Consider the following 17,904-nt stretch of genomic DNA (forward strand, 5'->3'; position numbering starts at 1 on the left):
TATGTTGTTCCAAGACCCCTCCGATTTTGTGCATCAACATTTGGCGCCATCTGTGGGAATCGACACGAAAAATTATGTCGGTTCTCTCTCAATTTTTCACCTCCGCTGTGAATCTGCAGAAACCCAAGAACCAACAACCCAACACCCATACTCAGAGACACACCCATTCAATCTATAGAGAGGAAGAAACGAAACATGGGTTCTCCTGTGGTGTTTGTGCAGCTCTCAGTCCTCCTACTGAGCTGCTTCACTGTCTTCAGTAATGTAATTACCACTTTACCCGCCATTCCCCCACACCACAGCGTTCACCATTCGCACCAAATTTATTTACAGAATACCATATCGTCATTTTCATTGAGGAACTTGGGTTTTGATCCCAACCTGTTGGAGATCCTGCACGACCTACTCGACATCTCCGACGAGCAGAACCAACAAAGCTACCAGGCCCCCTATTGCCGGTACGTTTAGGAGGCGAATGCCATGGCCACCACACTTGCAGATGTGAAGGAGACTAAAGATGCCTACGTTTTCGTGGTGGATGTTCCAGGGCCGAGGCCGAATATGATTAATGTGAAGATTGAGGAAGATAACGTGCTGGTGGTGAGCGGGGAAAGGAAGAAAGAGAAGGAGAGGGATCAGGGGATCAAGTACTTGAGGATGGAGAGGAGGCTTGGGAAGTATCTCAAGAAGTTTGTGTTGCTGAACAACGTCGATATTGAGAGGATTTCGGCCGAGTGTCAGGATAGGGTGCTGACTGTGACAGTTGCGAAGAAGCTGCCGCCAGAGCAGAAGAAGCCTAAGGGCGCGTTTACTAATCCGTAATCAGATTGAGGGGAATTGAATTGAGGAGGAATTGAATTGAGGGGGAATTGGAATGAGTTGGAATCAGAATTGGATTCCTGTTGAAGTTGTTTACCAAAATTTTTTGAAATCGGAGTAGAAATGACAGTGATATATATAAACTGTTTACTAATTCATATGAATCGGAATAAAATCTAATATAATTACTAATGTACCCTTGCTTAACTGATTTATTTTATTTGCTAATTATTTTTTATAAAACTTTTACTCTTTCATTATTTTTTTATTTTGTAGAGATAACTTTTTTTTAATAAAACTTTTAGTACAAATTTAATATGAAACAAGAAATTTTTAATTGCTTCTTCATATTTGAGAAGACTCTCACCCTAATTTATTTCCTCTCCTCTCTCCCCCACTCCCTAATCTTTCTGAGCAGCCGACGCTCTCACCCACACCATCCTCTCCAATACCCACCACCACCACCGTCTCTCTTCCCTCATCTCCTCCCCCATCCTCTTCTTTGTCACCCTCCACCGCCTCAACTCACTCCCCCTCATCCACAAGACTCTCCTCATCGCCAACCACGTTCTCTCTCATCCTTCTTCCCTGCCATTCGTGGCTGTTCACCAAATCCTCGTTGACAAACGCCCTGGGGAATAAGGGTCTGCCGTTCACACCAATCCAAGCAATCAATTTCTGACTTGCATCCTCAAATTGGTCCGCAACATTCGCATAAAGAAGGGTCTGCCGTTCCAGGGCTCATTCAGGAAGAAAATGACTCGACCCTTGTGCTCCACCCGGGTCTGCAGTGTGTGAGGGTGGTGTCGTGGTGGTGGTCAAGGTGTAAGGAGTCGGCGGATGAGAAACGAAGGAGAGGGTGCGCTACTAGTGGAAGGTATAAGGGTATTTTGGGTAGAAATGTTTGATTCCAGAAGGAGGCTTCATCCGGGAATTCAATTACCACCTCCATGTAGGTAATTGAATTCCGAAAGATTAAGGGGTTTGATTCCGGATTTTAAGTGGGTCCCACTTACTTTTTCATTCCCTACCTGTTAGTAAACGCCGGAATGGTTCGGGAGGAATGTGATTCTGTTTCTTTCCATTCCATTCCCGTTTGGTAAACACGCCATAAGACTATTCAGATTCACAGGTATATATGAAGAAGCACAAAACCCCTGCCGCATGGATAGGCTCCAAGAAACCTTCCCAGCTCTCTCTTTCTCTCTCTCTTTCTCTCTCTCTCTCTCTCTTGTTTCTGGGGTTGTGTGCTTTTTAGTCATTGAGATCTGCATCGAGATAGGTTGTCCTGTTTTCGTCATTGGCTTGTCCTGTTTTCTCCCACCTTGCCAGACGAGGCCACCCCACATTACATGGACTTGATTGATCAGACAATTTTAGGCCATCAATTTATTCTGAAAGAATTTGGTCAGGTTCCTCGAATCGGCTAGCAGATTGACCCTTTTGGTCACTCAGCTGTTCAAGCTTACCTGCTTGATGTTGATTTAGGATTCTGCTCTGTGCATCAACTTTTGGGTCGAAGATAATGCAGAAATCCTGGCTACCCACTAATGCACAACAACCCAAGCTCCAAGTTGATTAAGGGAATCAACTTGGCACGATGATAGCGCAGAAGATGCCCTCCAACTTTCATCATGCATGTTCCCACTCTTCACAGACGACACCATGATGTTAAAGAAAAAGAAAAAGGAGGAGGAAAAGAATAGAAAAAGAAAAAGACAAAATGGTGGTGGTGAGGATGGCACGCATAAGAGGGAATTATAGGCGTGACCCATTGAGAAGAGGGTCAGATTTATTTTTGAGTGATGTAATTTATTTTTCTTATCTTTCGGAGACATATGTATAACCCCATCAAAGGGTAATAATAATAATAGTAAAAAAAAAACGACAAGCCCAAAATAATGGGCCGCAATGCTATGTGGAGGGCGAAGGCCCTTATGCCAAAAAGAGCCAGGCCCTTTATTATCACCAACCATGTGATCAAAAGTACGTCTAGTGCTACAAAAAATTATTTGGCAACCGGCCGCTATTAACCCTAAAGCAAGTGATCAAAAGTACATCCAGTACTCCACAATTATTCGGCACCCTGCCACTATTATCACCAACCAGGTGATCAAAAGTACGTCCAGTACTCTAAAATTATACATGAGCATCACTCATGTCAATCATACATAAACATTTATGAGCATCACTCATGTCCATCATACATAAACATTCATAACCATCATTCATGTCAACATTCATGAGCATCATTCATGTCAACATTCATGAGCATCACTCATGTCAACATCCATGAGCATCACTCATGTCAATCAGCTTCAAAAGCTTCATTTAAAGAGCTCTAGCTTCGAAAGCTTCATTTATAGAGCTCTAGCTTCAAAAGCTTCATTTACAAAAGCTCCAGCTTCAAATGTTTCATTTACAGAGCTCTAGCTTCAAAAGCTTCATCTACAAAAGCTCCAGCTTCGAAAGCTTCATTTACAGAGCTCTAGCTTCAAAGCTTCACTTGCAAAGCTTCACCTATAAAGCTTCAGTGCAGGGTATACAAATACCACCTCCGAACAAGCCGCCACTTCGGCCCATACATGGATTCGATTTGAAGTCTCCAGCCAACAGACTCTATTGACCGAAGACTTGGGGGACTACACTATGTACCATATATTAGGCCTCAGCAGGGCCTCATGAAAAATACTCGGGGGACTTAACCCATCACTTATTTATTGAGGAGCGAGCCCTTATTCTATAAAAATGACTCCCTCACTTTCATTAGAGAGCACCCATTATTCATGTACTAAGGAGCGAGCCCTTATTTTATAAAAGGGACTCCTTCACTTTCATTAGAGAGCACCCATTATTCATGTATTGAGGAGCGAGCCCTTATTCTATAAAAGGAACTCCATCACCCTCATTAGAGAGCATCGTCGCCTACTGAGCAACTGTTTCGCCGCAAGCATCAACTCTAGCCCATCATTTATGTATTGAGGAGTGAGCCCTTATTCTATAAAAGGGACTCCCTCACCTTCAACGCCACAAGTCGAGCCAACCAAGGCAACCTAAGCCACAAGCAGAGCAGCCTCGCAACATGTGCTACTTCTAGTTGAGCATCATTTCAGATTGAGCACCGCCTCATATCGAGTATCAGTCCTAGACGACATCTAGTTACTTCGTCCCACACATGGACTGAATTTCAAGTCTCCAGCCAAAAGACTCTCTTGACTGAAGACTTGGGGGACTACTGTTTGTACCATACTTAGGGCCTTGTATTTAGATCTCGTATAAATACTCAGAGGACTCAAATGTAATTATGTAATAAATGAAAGGGCAAATATGTAATAAGTGAGGAGCCCTTAGTCTATAAAAAGACTCCCTCTCTCCCTCATAGAGAAGCTCTCTCCCTCCCTCATAATCCTCATAGAGAAGCTCCCTCTCTCCTTCATAATCCTCATAGAGAAGCTCCCTCTCTCCCAGAGAAATACAATATCAGTGTGGACGTAGCCAAAACATTAGGGTGAACCACGATACATCTTGTGTTATTTATTTTCTTGTAGATTCACGGTCGGATTTACGTTGTTCCAAGACCCCTCCGGTTTTGTGCATCAACAGTAGTCAATACCATGTTGTTGAAGAAACCCTTTAGCAACAAGTCATGCTTTGTAACGATCTAAATTGCCTTCTGCCTTGTATTTAACTTGATACACCCATCCAATAATGTTGTGAAAATGAGGTGGTGGGACAAGTGGCCAGGTGCGTGTGTTGGAAATGTGCCCTAAAACCAATCATATGATGATACTTTACGGACATTTCGCATGTTAAACTAATCCAGTTTAACTATAAAGGGCAAAGATTATTGTTTGAGCCGTCTCATATAAATGTTATATGCTTAAACGATAAAGTCCAATGAATATGTGATTGGGAGAATGCGATCTAAAGAAGTTAGATTCATGAAACCATTCTTTCGTAGACACATCCTAAACGTTCCTGATCATAGGATTGCCAATTGGGCATTGACAGTCCGTTAAGATCAGTACGTGCTGTATCTTCTCTCAGGGAGAGTGACTAGTCTCGAGTCATTGGTGTGTGTGACATCAAGACAAGTACGTAGGTGCTCAATAGAGAATGAGTTCACTGAACACAATCAACGAAGAGTTCTCATATTCATGTCACATGAGAACTCATGGTTGGGATAATGCAAAGTAGTCCTTTGACCTGAGGCATCGTCGTTGTCTTGTGGTTAAGTCCTTGATCTTTGATTATGTCAAACGTCATTCCATTGGAGTGTCCACGGCATCGTTGGGGTTAAGCCACTTAACCATGGAGGCAAGTGAATGCGCAACAAGGGATCTCTAACCTTCAAACTGTTTGAGGGAGAATACTCTATGATACGATTTAGAATCTTTGGCCAGAGTATGAATGAGATTTAGGAATGCGTTCCAAATCACATTCAAGGTCATCATATAAGCACACGAATCACATTGGATAGTAGACATGAATAAATAAACTATCAAACCAAACAATGTGCTCAAGAGTATTGTATTAGAGAAAGACCGTATTGCATTTGTAATCCTAAACTGAATAGGTTCTCCACCTCTTCTGATTAGCTTGGGTAACCATGATATGCTGCTAGGTGTCACTCTTGGTTTGTGGAAGCCCTAAACGTGTATAATCACTAAAGGGAGAATTGAAAGTAAGTTTCAATTCACAATCGATTTGAAAGAGTTTGAATCGCCCACTGCCTCGCTAAAAGGAACCTAATGGATCGTACACCGTGTAAGGTGGAGATTGAAGAAACAATGGAGATGAGTAAGAATAATTAAATGGTTTAATTATTTATGGCAAGGATTAATTAATATGTTAATTAATCAAACGAATAAGTTCGTTAAAGACCTCGGGATAGTTTTGGACGTTTAGGCCCAATGGGCTTCGAACGTCAAGCCCATTGACTTAAGTTGTATGACAACTTAATTCACAAAAGCCCAAAAGCCCAAACAACACCCTAAGGCCGGCCATATGGTTAAGGGTAGTGAACTTGGACTTATTTACAAGTTTGCCATTCAAATGAATAAAGGTATAAATATGACTTTATAGCCAAAATTCATTTAGGGTTTGTTTTGGAGAAAATTGGAGAGAACATGTCTCTCCATTTCTCTCTAAAGATGCCGGCCCCTTGGAGGGTGCATCTAGCAATCCCACTACTCCAAGGTCACTCATTTCTTCTTCAATCTAACCTTGGTGAAGATACTTAGAGGTTCTCTATTTTGGGAACTTGGAGAATCCTATTCTTCCATCCAAATCCATAGATTTAATATGCAAGGAATGAAGGCCCTCTCTTTGGGTGATTAGCCTTTGCTTATGCAAAGAGGAATCTACAAAGGTATAAATTTCAACTCACTTTGTTTTGAGTTGATTCATGGTTCACCAATCTACTAGGCTTTGAATTTCATGGTTAATGTTTTGTTTTTAAGTGCATGCAAGCATGATTCCGCCTTTAATTGTTAATTGCATGCTTATAGATGTTGCTTAAATGAACATGTTTTCACAAAATCATCCTTCAAGTGGTATCAGAGCCTAGGTCTAGTAGTTGGTGAATCCTTTTGGGTTTTGTAGTTCATAGTTTGTGATTTAAAAGTTGTAATTGTTACAAGCTTTATTCTTGCTTCTTTGAATGTAAATTTTGTTTGAAAATTTGCCATCTCAAATGTTGTAGATGTAGTTCATATGAGCATGAATATTGGAGCTAAAATTTGGTGCCATGATTTTGGGGAAATTCGGCCAAATCCAAAGGGTGGATTTTTGGGTTCTTGTTTGACTTGTTAAAAGTGTTTTCAAGTGACTTTTGGAACCCCTATGTACCCTAGTTTGGTTAGATGTTATTTTCCTAAAGTTTGAATGGTTTTGGAATGTTTTTGGGTGAAAAATGTTCCTGGAAAATTTTGAGTTTTTTCATGAGTGTTCTTCATTGTTCTTGACATTTTTGCCAAGAACAAAAAGGTTTGTGTTTTGATTCAAAGTTTTGATTTATTTCATAAAGTCTTTGTTTTGTGCTTTATCAAATGTTTTAATGTGATAGAAATTGTGTAAGGTGATGGAAATGGTGATAGGTGTGTAAGAAGTACTTCTCTTACACACACATCACTTGCATGAATTTATGTCACAAATTCCACTTGCAAGGCTTTATGAAATTGTTGAAAAGATTTCCAAATTTTTGTGGACTTATCTCCACTCCCTTTCCCTCTCTAAAAACCGGCCCTCCCTCAATGGGAGTACTTTTGGGTCTTTTTTGCAATTACATAAAGTTTTGATACTTTTGTGTATTTGCACTTTGGCCCAAAAGTTTACGTTTTTACGTTTAGGTCCAAAAAACGCTAAATGACAAATTGTTTTGCTCCTTTAATGAAGTTTTTGCATTGATTAAATTTTGGGTTCTAGTGTAATTACATGAAGTAGTGGACTTTTGTGTCTTTACAAAGTGACCCCAAAAGTTTTGCAATATAGCCCAAAAGTTGAGGTTAATTGCTTTATGGCCCAAAAGTTGTGGTTATTGCATATTGACCCAAATTAGGTAGAGAACAAAATTGTTTTGTCTCTTTAAATGAGAATTGGATTTTCATTTTGTTTAGCTCCATTTAAATCAATTTGATGGATACAAAAACCAAATGAAAATGTTGCATTCAATTTAATTAGTTAAAGTGTTAATTAATTAAAGGGTGATTATGAACCTAAGCCTAATATAATTGAGCTATGTGATAGGCCGTTTCAAATTTGTTTGAACCATGGGAATGTGTAGATTAGATTTTGGTTGTAATTTGATTTGATCAAATGTTGTAAAAGGGCTTAAGCTCTTCTTTACTTTAAAGTAATTTGTTTTATGCAAATGTTGTAATGAGCATAAGCTCACCTTTACTTTGAAGTACTTCTTTCTTGCTTTATATGATATGCATGAAAATGAAGTAGTTGGGTCCAACGCCCCTAAGACAACACGCCTTAATGTGATTAAACGCGTAACTAAAATCAATCTCCATCCCTAGACCGAGATTCAACACAAGGCTCGTGTTGAATCTAAACAAAGGTTCATAGTCATCCTAAGGCCCTAAGGCAACTATATAGTCCATCAAATGAATGCAAAGGTTATGTTAGTAGTATCATATACTCTTGCTTTAAAAACGTTTTATAAGCATAGTGGGAGTATTATATACAACTAAAAACAATCATATGGACCAATAGTTGTAATAGGACCAAAATTGTTTTAATAGAGATTAAAATGTATGATTATATGTGATGAGACCTAAAACCCTCAACCAAACCATTATTAAGTTGATAAGCGTGAGAGTGCTTTGAACACTCTTTCGTGGCCTTCCACCGTGGTAGGCTCCGATCGTATGTGACTCGTACACCGGCTTCACCCTATAATGGGGGAGTACAAAGTGCGTGCTTACACTCAGGAGGAGTTCTATATACATACATGATGAAGTGAGGTAGGCAACGAGTTTAGCCAACATGATATAATTCTGAGGCTATGCTTGAACCCCTACACGAACTAGGCATGGTGGGAATGACTTAACTAAGTGCAATGACGCCAACATGATATAATTCCGAGGCATCATTCTCTAGAGGCTAAATTAGATGGGTACTTGCAAGAGATGCAAATGAGTAAGCGTACTCTCTCATTATTATTAACGCTTGCCAACATGATATAATTCTGAGGTGGGCTTGGTAATAGTGAGTCTCCCATACCCTACTAAGAGTTTCCTCCAAAAACTCTCGGATTCCAATGAGGGATATGGAATTTGCCAAAAATAGTGGGTGGTGCTATTTGATTTAAAGACCTGAATCAAATGGCTTAAAATCAATCAATTTATATTCGTTATGTATTTGTTTACCAATATATTTGCAAACGCTATCCAACACTTGACAAATAAAAGCCGAAAGCTTTAGTTTCCGGACTTGGTACTACAAAACCATAGATTGTCTTTAATGGCTTGTAAATGTACCTAAGTAGTCTCATCCTCACAATCTTCCTATTGATAAAGTATCATTAGAAGAATATGTTAGATAAAGTCTATCATAAAGAGGACAACACTTTTAATGTCATAATTCTTCAATTACAAAATGTTGTATAAAGAAATAAGAGTTGTTTTGAACAACCCTTAATCAATGCAAACATTAGTGCTTGTTTCTTTGTTACATGAACAAGGAACTTTAGAAGAAAGCACAAAGGCATGGACACTTTATGTGCCATGATTCTTCACTTACAAATTGTTGTATGAAGAAATGAGAGTTGCCTTGAACAACTCTTGAAAGTTTGTAATTATGTTTAGAACATAATGGTTGGTTGACAAAAATAGTCCATCAACATGGACTTATGATGATTTTGAATTATTGAGCGTTGAAGTGATAAACCACTTAACGAGACGGAAACTAGGCAAGGACTTCACCTATGTGTCCCTATCCTAATGGTTCACTAAGTTTATTGTAAGCTATGTAGTGAACAATAAACACATGCTCTCCAAAATGTTTGATGTGTATAACACAATTGAAATAAGTTTCAAGAGAGATAGTGGGAGTTTAGGGACAATGACTATTGTAGTCAAAGGAGAAGTCAAACGAAGAAGATAAAATTAACTCCAAGGGAACAAACTTTCTTTATGAAAGGATGGACATCGGAAGGGGTATTTGCAAGAAATGTCTTGCAAGTGTCAAGAACACATCTTTCGAAGGTGTTGTAAATTGTTCTTGAATAGTTCAAAACAGTTGGTTCTTCTACTTGAATGCTTGATTCCGTATTAGTAACTATGTTTTATAATCGTTGTAAAAGTGTGACTAATAAGAAGTAGAAGATATATGAGAGAAGAAAAAGGTGCTTCACATTCGGAACGTGAATAAAATAAAGATCTCTGCGAAAGCAGATAGTACTTACTTCCTCATATGAACTACCAAAGAAATTGGAAAAACCAAAGATTGTCTTTACATTCCAATTTTAAGGAACTTAATTCCGTCACTATAGTAGAGATGGATGAATGTTTTGTTTGACAAAACATTGTTCTTTATTAATCAATGATTGGATTATAGTAATCTAATTGATTGTCTCTATAGTAGAGATGATATGGTAGTGTTAACTGTTTAGAATACAATGATGCTTAAAACCCAAAAGGTTGCAAGGTAGTGACTAATCCCAACTAAGTTGTGATACCTCTAAAAACATAAGTTACGAGTTGGTGAAAGATGGATGCTTTGGATCGTTAGATCCGGATCCAATGCCTTCTTGTTAAAATTGTATAGAGGCGAAATGTTCGAATCTTTATTCTTTTGGAAAGAAGAAAGAATCACAAGGTTGTTGAGGTTAATTCACTTAGATGTTAGTGGCACTTGTCCACAAACATAATACTACTCATGTTATATGACATTCACCGAAGATCACTCTCGGTTGGACTATAGTTTATTTTGAATAAACACAAGTCCGAATACTTTGCAAAAGGTTTCAAAGAATTCAAGAAATGTAAGTTAATGAGTAAGACGTCTAAAGTATTTACCTCCTTAGATTTGATCCAAGGAAAAGTAACACTTTAGATGAGTTTCCTTGAAAGATATCAAGGAAAGAAGCATCATAAGATAATGAATTTCTCCATTAGGAGAAGAACGAACTTGAATAAGATTGAGTTCGTTAGATGTTATCTATTACCCATATATAGGATATATACTTCTAAAACAATATGATTTTCAATTAGAAGATCTTCCAAATTTTTCATGACTCCATAAGATGTAGTTGGAAAGAAAGACAAATCTTAAGCATGTTAAGATTTGGGGTTGTGTGCTAATAAGCAATATTTGTTTGATAACAATCTTGTGGGATATCCTTAAATTAACTTTTGGATATCACTTCTATAAACCAACTAACAAATGTTGTTTTGTTGGGTAGTTCATTGTAATCCTACAATGTGATTTGCTTAAGAGCAAATGAACGAGGGATAGAACTCAAAGAATGGTTCTTTGAGAAACAAGATAGTAATCAACAAATATAACGACCTAGTTCCTATACCACAAGCTCCAAGGTAGTCGAGAAGGATTTATAAACCGTCTCAGTTGAGTGGTTTGAACTTTATGACTATGTCATAGAGTTACACCTCTTAATTCGAAAGAAATAAGAATGAAAATCCTTATGACTACATTGAGTGTATATATGATATATACTCAAGGAAATGGTAAAGTACCATTTGACCCGAAATAATGAAACCTTCATAAGCTAATTGGTAGCTTAAGGTAACTACAATCAAAAGGATGGTTGACTTTGAAGAAACCATTTTTGACGTAGTCTTGGTTTCAATTAATTCGAAGATAGCTAGCTACAACTAAATGGTGATTCAATGTTTGGACATAATATGGGTTTCCGAAACCATTATTAAGATAGTCTAGATAATATATGTCTAAAACTATAAATCACAAGACATGTAAGTTGTAGAGTTCCATCCATCATGAATCTAAGCAAGCTAGTGGGAGCTATAAGCATCTTATGAGAAAAGGATCAAATCGTTTGATTTCTCATAAAGATGTAAATGAATCTTTTGTTTACTAGGTTTACAAAAGATTAGTGGGAGTTAATCATATTCCTAAATTTGTATATATATATATATAAATATATATGTGATATATATGAATATATATATGATATATTAATTTTGGAAATGAAAAGAATACTTCTTCATTAAAGTTATGACTTTAAAACATTATATGAAGATAGAATGTATATGGGAGACATAGTATATATACATGGGATGGAAATCTATATTGATAGATTTTAGGATATAATTGGATTATATCAAGCCCTAAATATAAACAAAAGATGATAGGAAGTTTCTCATATGATGATGAACTTCAATCAAATGGACAACTCTAGTAAGACTAAGGAGTTGCTCTTCTCAAAGAAAACGTACTCTTTGACTCCCAAAGAAATAATGCGTAAATAGAATCCTTTATGCTTATGCATAAAGGGGATTTATGTATTTCATATTGTATGAAAAACATTGACATGAGTTGTACCTAGAACGGTACAAGACGATATCAGTGCAAGCCCAGGATCAGAACCATGGCAACTGTCAAGTGAATCCTTAAGTATTTAAGAAATACTAAAGGATAGATTCCTCAAAGAATGAGGAAGAATTAGAGTAACGTAAAGGAAGCGTAAATGTATTAGATTATGAATCTAATCCATCATTGGATGTTTCTTCATTATGAATGAAGAGATAAACGGATATCTCTTTATTATGACTAAAGAGATATTTGGATGGAAACATTAAAGTAATGACTTTAGTGTGTTCCATTATGAATGCAAAATATATTGCCATATAGAAGCTTACAACAATGTTGTTTGGATGGGAAAGTTCATTAATGAACTCTCTATTCGGGTCCAACCAGAAAGTGTATCTAGTGTACTGACACTATGACACTAATGGGGCGATAGCTCAAGCCAGGGAATCAAGGTCTCATCAAGATCCGAACTCAAATGAGAGACTGAACCACATGATTAAGAATCATGTATAATGGTGACGTCGTTATTCTCAAGGTTGCTTCTATGGATAACATATAAATATCCATTGTCTAGGCCTACTACTCAGCCATTTATGAAATGACTACAAAAGAGGTATCATCACTGATGACCAAGCAGATTGGCTCTAGTGCAAGTGGGAGATTGTTGGAAATGTGCCCTAAAACCAATCATATGATGATACTTTACGGACATTTCGCATGTTAAACTAATCCAGTTTAACTATAAAGGGCAAAGATTATTGTTTGAGCCGTCTCATATAAATGTTATATGCTTAAACGATAAAGTCCAAGGAATATGTGATTGGGAGAATGCGATCTAAAGAAGTTAGATTCATGAGACCATTCTTTCGTAGACACATCCTAAACGTTCCTGATCATAGGATTGCCAATTGGGCATTGACAGTCCGTTAAGATCAGTACGTGCTGTATCTTCTCTCAGGGAGAGTGACTAGTCTCGAGTCATTGGTGTGTGTGACATCAAGACAAGTACGTAGGTGCTCAATAGAGAATGAGTTCACTGAACACGATCAACGAAGAGTTCTCATATTCATGTCACATGAGAACTCATGGTTGGGATAATGCAAAGTAGTCCTTTGACCTGAGGCATCGTTGTTGTCTTGTGGTTAAGTCCTTGATCTTTGATTATGTCAAACGTCATTCCATTGGAGTGTCCACGGCATTGTTGGGGTTAAGCCACTTAACCATGGAGGCAAGTGAATGCGCAACAAGGGATCTCTAACCTTCAAACTGTTTGAGGGAGAATACTCTATGATATGATTTAGAATCTCTGGCCAGAGTATGAATGAGATTTAGGAATGCGTTCCAAATCACATTCAAGGTCATCATATAAGCACACGAATCACATTGGATAGTAGACATGAATAAATAAACTATCAAACCAAACAATGTGCTCAAGAGTATTGTATTAGAGAAAGACCGTATTGCATTTGTAATCCTAAACTGAATAGGTTCTCCACCTCTTCTGATTAGCTTGGGTAACCATGATATGCTGCTAGGTGTCACTCTTGGTTTGTGGAAGCCCTAAACGTGTATAATCACTAAAGGGAGAATTGAAAGTAAGTTTCAATTCACAATCGATTTGAAAGAGTTTGAATCGCCCACTGCCTCGCTAAAAGGAACCTAATGGATCGTACACCGTGTAAGGTGGAGATTGAAGAAACAATGGAGATGAGTAAGAATAATTAAATGGTTTAATTATTTATGGCAAGGATTAATTAATATGTTAATTAATCAAACGAATAAGTTCGTTAAAGACCTCGGGATAGTTTTGGACGTTTAGGCCCAATGGGCTTCGAACGTCAAGCCCATTGACTTAAGTTGTATGACAACTTAATTCACAAAAGCCCAAAAGCCCAAACAACACCCTAAGGCCGGCCATATGGTTAAGGGTAGTGAACTTGGACTTATTTACAAGTTTGCCATTCAAATGAATAAAGGTATAAATATGACTTTATAGCCAAAATTCATTTAGGGTTTGTTTTGGAGAAAATTGGAGAGAACATGTCTCTCCATTTCTCTCTAAAGATGCCGGCCCCTTGGAGGGTGCATCTAGCAATCCCACTACTCCAAGGTCACTCATTTCTTCTTCAATCTAACCTTGGTGAAGATACTTAGAGGTTCTCTATTTTGGGAACTTGGAGAATCCTATTCTTCCATCCAAATCCATAGATTTAATATGCAAGGAATGAAGGCCCTCTCTTTGGGTGATTAGCCTTTGCTTATGCAAAGAGGAATCTACAAAGGTATAAATTTCAACTCACTTTGTTTTGAGTTGATTCATGGTTCACCAATCTACTAGGCTTTGAATTTCATGGTTAATGTTTTGTTTTTAAGTGCATGCAAGCATGATTCCGCCTTTAATTGTTAATTGCATGCTTATAGATGTTGCTTAAATGAACATGTTTTCACAAAATCATCCTTCAAGTGGTATCAGAGCCTAGGTCTAGTAGTTGGTGAATCCTTTTGGGTTTTGTAGTTCATAGTTTGTGATTTAAAAGTTGTAATTGTTACAAGCTTTATTCTTGCTTCTTTGAATGTAAATTTTGTTTGAAAATTTGCCATCTCAAATGTTGTAGATGTAGTTCATATGAGCATGAATATTGGAGCTAAAATTTGGTGCCATGATTTTGGGGAAATTCGGCCAAATCCAAAGGGTGGATTTTTGGGTTCTTGTTTGACTTGTTAAAAGTGTTTTCAAGTGACTTTTGGAACCCCTATGTACCCTAGTTTGGTTAGATGTTATTTTCCTAAAGTTTGAATGGTTTTGGAATGTTTTTGGGTGAAAAATGTTCCTGGAAAATTTTGAGTTTTTTCATGAGTGTTCTTCATTGTTCTTGACATTTTTGCCAAGAACAAAAAGGTTTGTGTTTTGATTCAAAGTTTTGATTTATTTCATAAAGTCTTTGTTTTGTGCTTTATCAAATGTTTTAATGTGATAGAAATTGTGTAAGGTGATGGAAATGGTGATAGGTGTGTAAGAAGTACTTCTCTTACACACACATCACTTGCATGAATTTATGTCACAAATTCCACTTGCAAGGCTTTATGAAATTGTTGAAAAGATTTCCAAATTTTTGTGGACTTATCTCCACTCCCTTTCCCTCTCTAAAAACCGGCCCTCCCTCAATGGGAGTACTTTTGGGTCTTTTATTCAATTACATAAAGTTTTGATACTTTTGTGTATTTGCACTTTGGCCCAAAAGTTTACGTTTTTACGTTTAGGTCCAAAAACGCTAAAGGACAAATTGTTTTGCTCCTTTAATGAAGTTTTTGCATTGATTAAATTTTGGGTTCTAGTGTAATTACATGAAGTAGTGGACTTTTGTGTCTTTACAAAGTGACCCCAAAAATTTTGCAATATAGCCCAAAAGTTGAGGTTAATTGCTTTATGGCCCAAAAGTTGTGGTTATTGCATATTGACCCAAATTAGGTAGAGAACAAAATTGTTTTGTCTCTTTAAATGAGAATTGGATTTTCATTTTGTTTAGCTCCATTTAAATCAATTTGATGGATACAAAAACCAAATGAAAATGTTGCATTCAATTTAATTAGTTAAAGTGTTAATTAATTAAAGGGTGATTATGAACCTAAGCCTAATATAATTGAGCTATGTGATAGGCCGTTTCAAATTTGTTTGAACCATGGGAATGTGTAGATTAGATTTTGGTTGTAATTTGATTTGATCAAATGTTGTAAAAGGGCTTAAGCTCTTCTTTACTTTAAAGTAATTTGTTTTATGCAAATGTTGTAATGAGCATAAGCTCACCTTTACTTTGAAGTACTTCTTTCTTGCTTTATATGATATGCATGAAAATGAAGTAGTTGGGTCCAACGCCCCTAAGACAACACGCCTTAATGTGATTAAACGCGTAACTAAAATCAATCTCCATCCCTAGACCGAGATTCAACACAAGGCTCGTGTTGAATCTAAACAAAGGTTCATAGTCATCCTAAGGCCCTAAGGCAACTATATAGTCCATCAAATGAATGCAAAGGTTATGTTAGTAGTATCATATACTCTTGCTTTAAAAACGTTTTATAAGCATAGTGGGAGTATTATATACAACTAAAAACAATCATATGGACCAATAGTTGTAATAGGACCAAAATTGTTTTAATAGAGATTAAAATGTATGATTATATGTGATGAGACCTAAAACCCTCAACCAAACCATTATTAAGTTGATAAGCGTGAGAGTGCTTTGAACACTCTTTCGTGGCCTTCCACCGTGGTAGGCTCCGATCGTATGTGACTCGTACACCGGCTTTACCCTATAATGGGGGAGTACAAAGTGCGTGCTTACACTCAGGAGGAGTTCTATATACATACATGATGAAGTGAGGTAGGCAACGAGTTTAGCCAACATGATATAATTCTGAGGCTATGCTTGAACCCCTACACGAACTAGGCATGGTGGGAATGACTTAACTAAGTGCAATGACGCCAACATGATATAATTCCGAGGCATCATTCTCTAGAGGCTAAATTAGATGGGTACTTGCAAGAGATGCAAATGAGTAAGCGTACTCTCTCATTATTATTAACGCTTGCCAACATGATATAATTCTGAGGTGGGCTTGGTAATAGTGAGTCTCCCATACCCTACTAAGAGTTTCCTCCAAAAACTCTCGGATTCCAATGAGGGATATGGAATTTGCCAAAAATAGTGGGTGGTGCTATTTGATTTAAAGACCTGAATCAAATGGCTTAAAATCAATCAATTTATATTCGTTATGTATTTGTTTACCAATATATTTGCAAACGCTATCCAACACTTGACAAATAAAAGCCGAAAGCTTTAGTTTCCGGACTTGGTACTACAAAACCATAGATTGTCTTTAATGGCTTGTAAATGTACCTAAGTAGTCTCATCCTCACAATCTTCCTATTGATAAAGTATCATTAGAAGAATATGTTAGATAAAGTCTATCATAAAGAGGACAACACTTTTAATGTCATAATTCTTCAATTACAAAATGTTGTATAAAGAAATAAGAGTTGTTTTGAACAACCCTTAATCAATGCAAACATTAGTGCTTGTTTCTTTGTTACATGAACAAGGAACTTTAGAAGAAAGCACAAAGGCATGGACACTTTATGTGCCATGATTCTTCACTTACAAATTGTTGTATGAAGAAATGAGAGTTGCCTTGAACAACTCTTGAAAGTTTGTAATTATGTTTAGAACATAATGGTTGGTTGACAAAAATAGTCCATCAACATGGACTTATGATGATTTTGAATTATTGAGCGTTGAAGTGATAAACCACTTAACGAGACGGAAACTAGGCAAGGACTTCACCTATGTGTCCCTATCCTAATGGTTCACTAAGTTTATTGTAAGCTATGTAGTGAACAATAAACACATGCTCTCCAAAATGTTTGATGTGTATAACACAATTGAAATAAGTTTCAAGAGAGATAGTGGGAGTTTAGGGACAATGACTATTGTAGTCAAAGGAGAAGTCAAACGAAGAAGATAAAATTAACTCCAAGGGAACAAACTTTCTTTATGAAAGGATGGACATCGGAAGGGGTATTTGCAAGAAATGTCTTGCAAGTGTCAAGAACACATCTTTCGAAGGTGTTGTAAATTGTTCTTGAATAGTTCAAAACAGTTGGTTCTTCTACTTGAATGCTTGATTCCGTATTAGTAACTATGTTTTATAATCGTTGTAAAAGTGTGACTAATAAGAAGTAGAAGATATATGAGAGAAGAAAAAGGTGCTTCACATTCGGAACGTGAATAAAATAAAGATCTCTGCGAAAGCAGATAGTACTTACTTCCTCATATGAACTACCAAAGAAATTGGAAAAACCAAAGATTGTCTTTACATTCCAATTTTAAGGAACTTAATTCCGTCACTATAGTAGAGATGGATGAATGTTTTGTTTGACAAAACATTGTTCTTTATTAATCAATGATTGGATTATAGTAATCTAATTGATTGTCTCTATAGTAGAGATGATATGGTAGTGTTAACTGTTTAGAATACAATGATGCTTAAAACCCAAAAGGTTGCAAG

The 17,904-nt window shown here is 37.0% G+C and overlaps 1 protein-coding gene across 1 annotated transcript; it reads left to right on the forward strand.

The window, feature by feature from the left end:
• The first annotated feature begins 480 nt into the window (after positions 1 to 480).
• On the forward strand, positions 481 to 822 carry LOC114823319 (18.0 kDa class II heat shock protein-like). Its single transcript, XM_070816149.1, has one exon. It carries the CDS (start codon positions 481 to 483, stop codon positions 820 to 822), a length of 342 nt encoding a protein of 113 aa, XP_070672250.1.
• The last annotated feature ends 17,082 nt before the right edge of the window (positions 823 to 17,904 follow it).

This window comes from Malus domestica, chromosome 16 (genome assembly GCF_042453785.1).
Source record: "Malus domestica chromosome 16, GDT2T_hap1".
Classification (NCBI taxonomy): domain Eukaryota; kingdom Viridiplantae; phylum Streptophyta; class Magnoliopsida; order Rosales; family Rosaceae; genus Malus; species Malus domestica.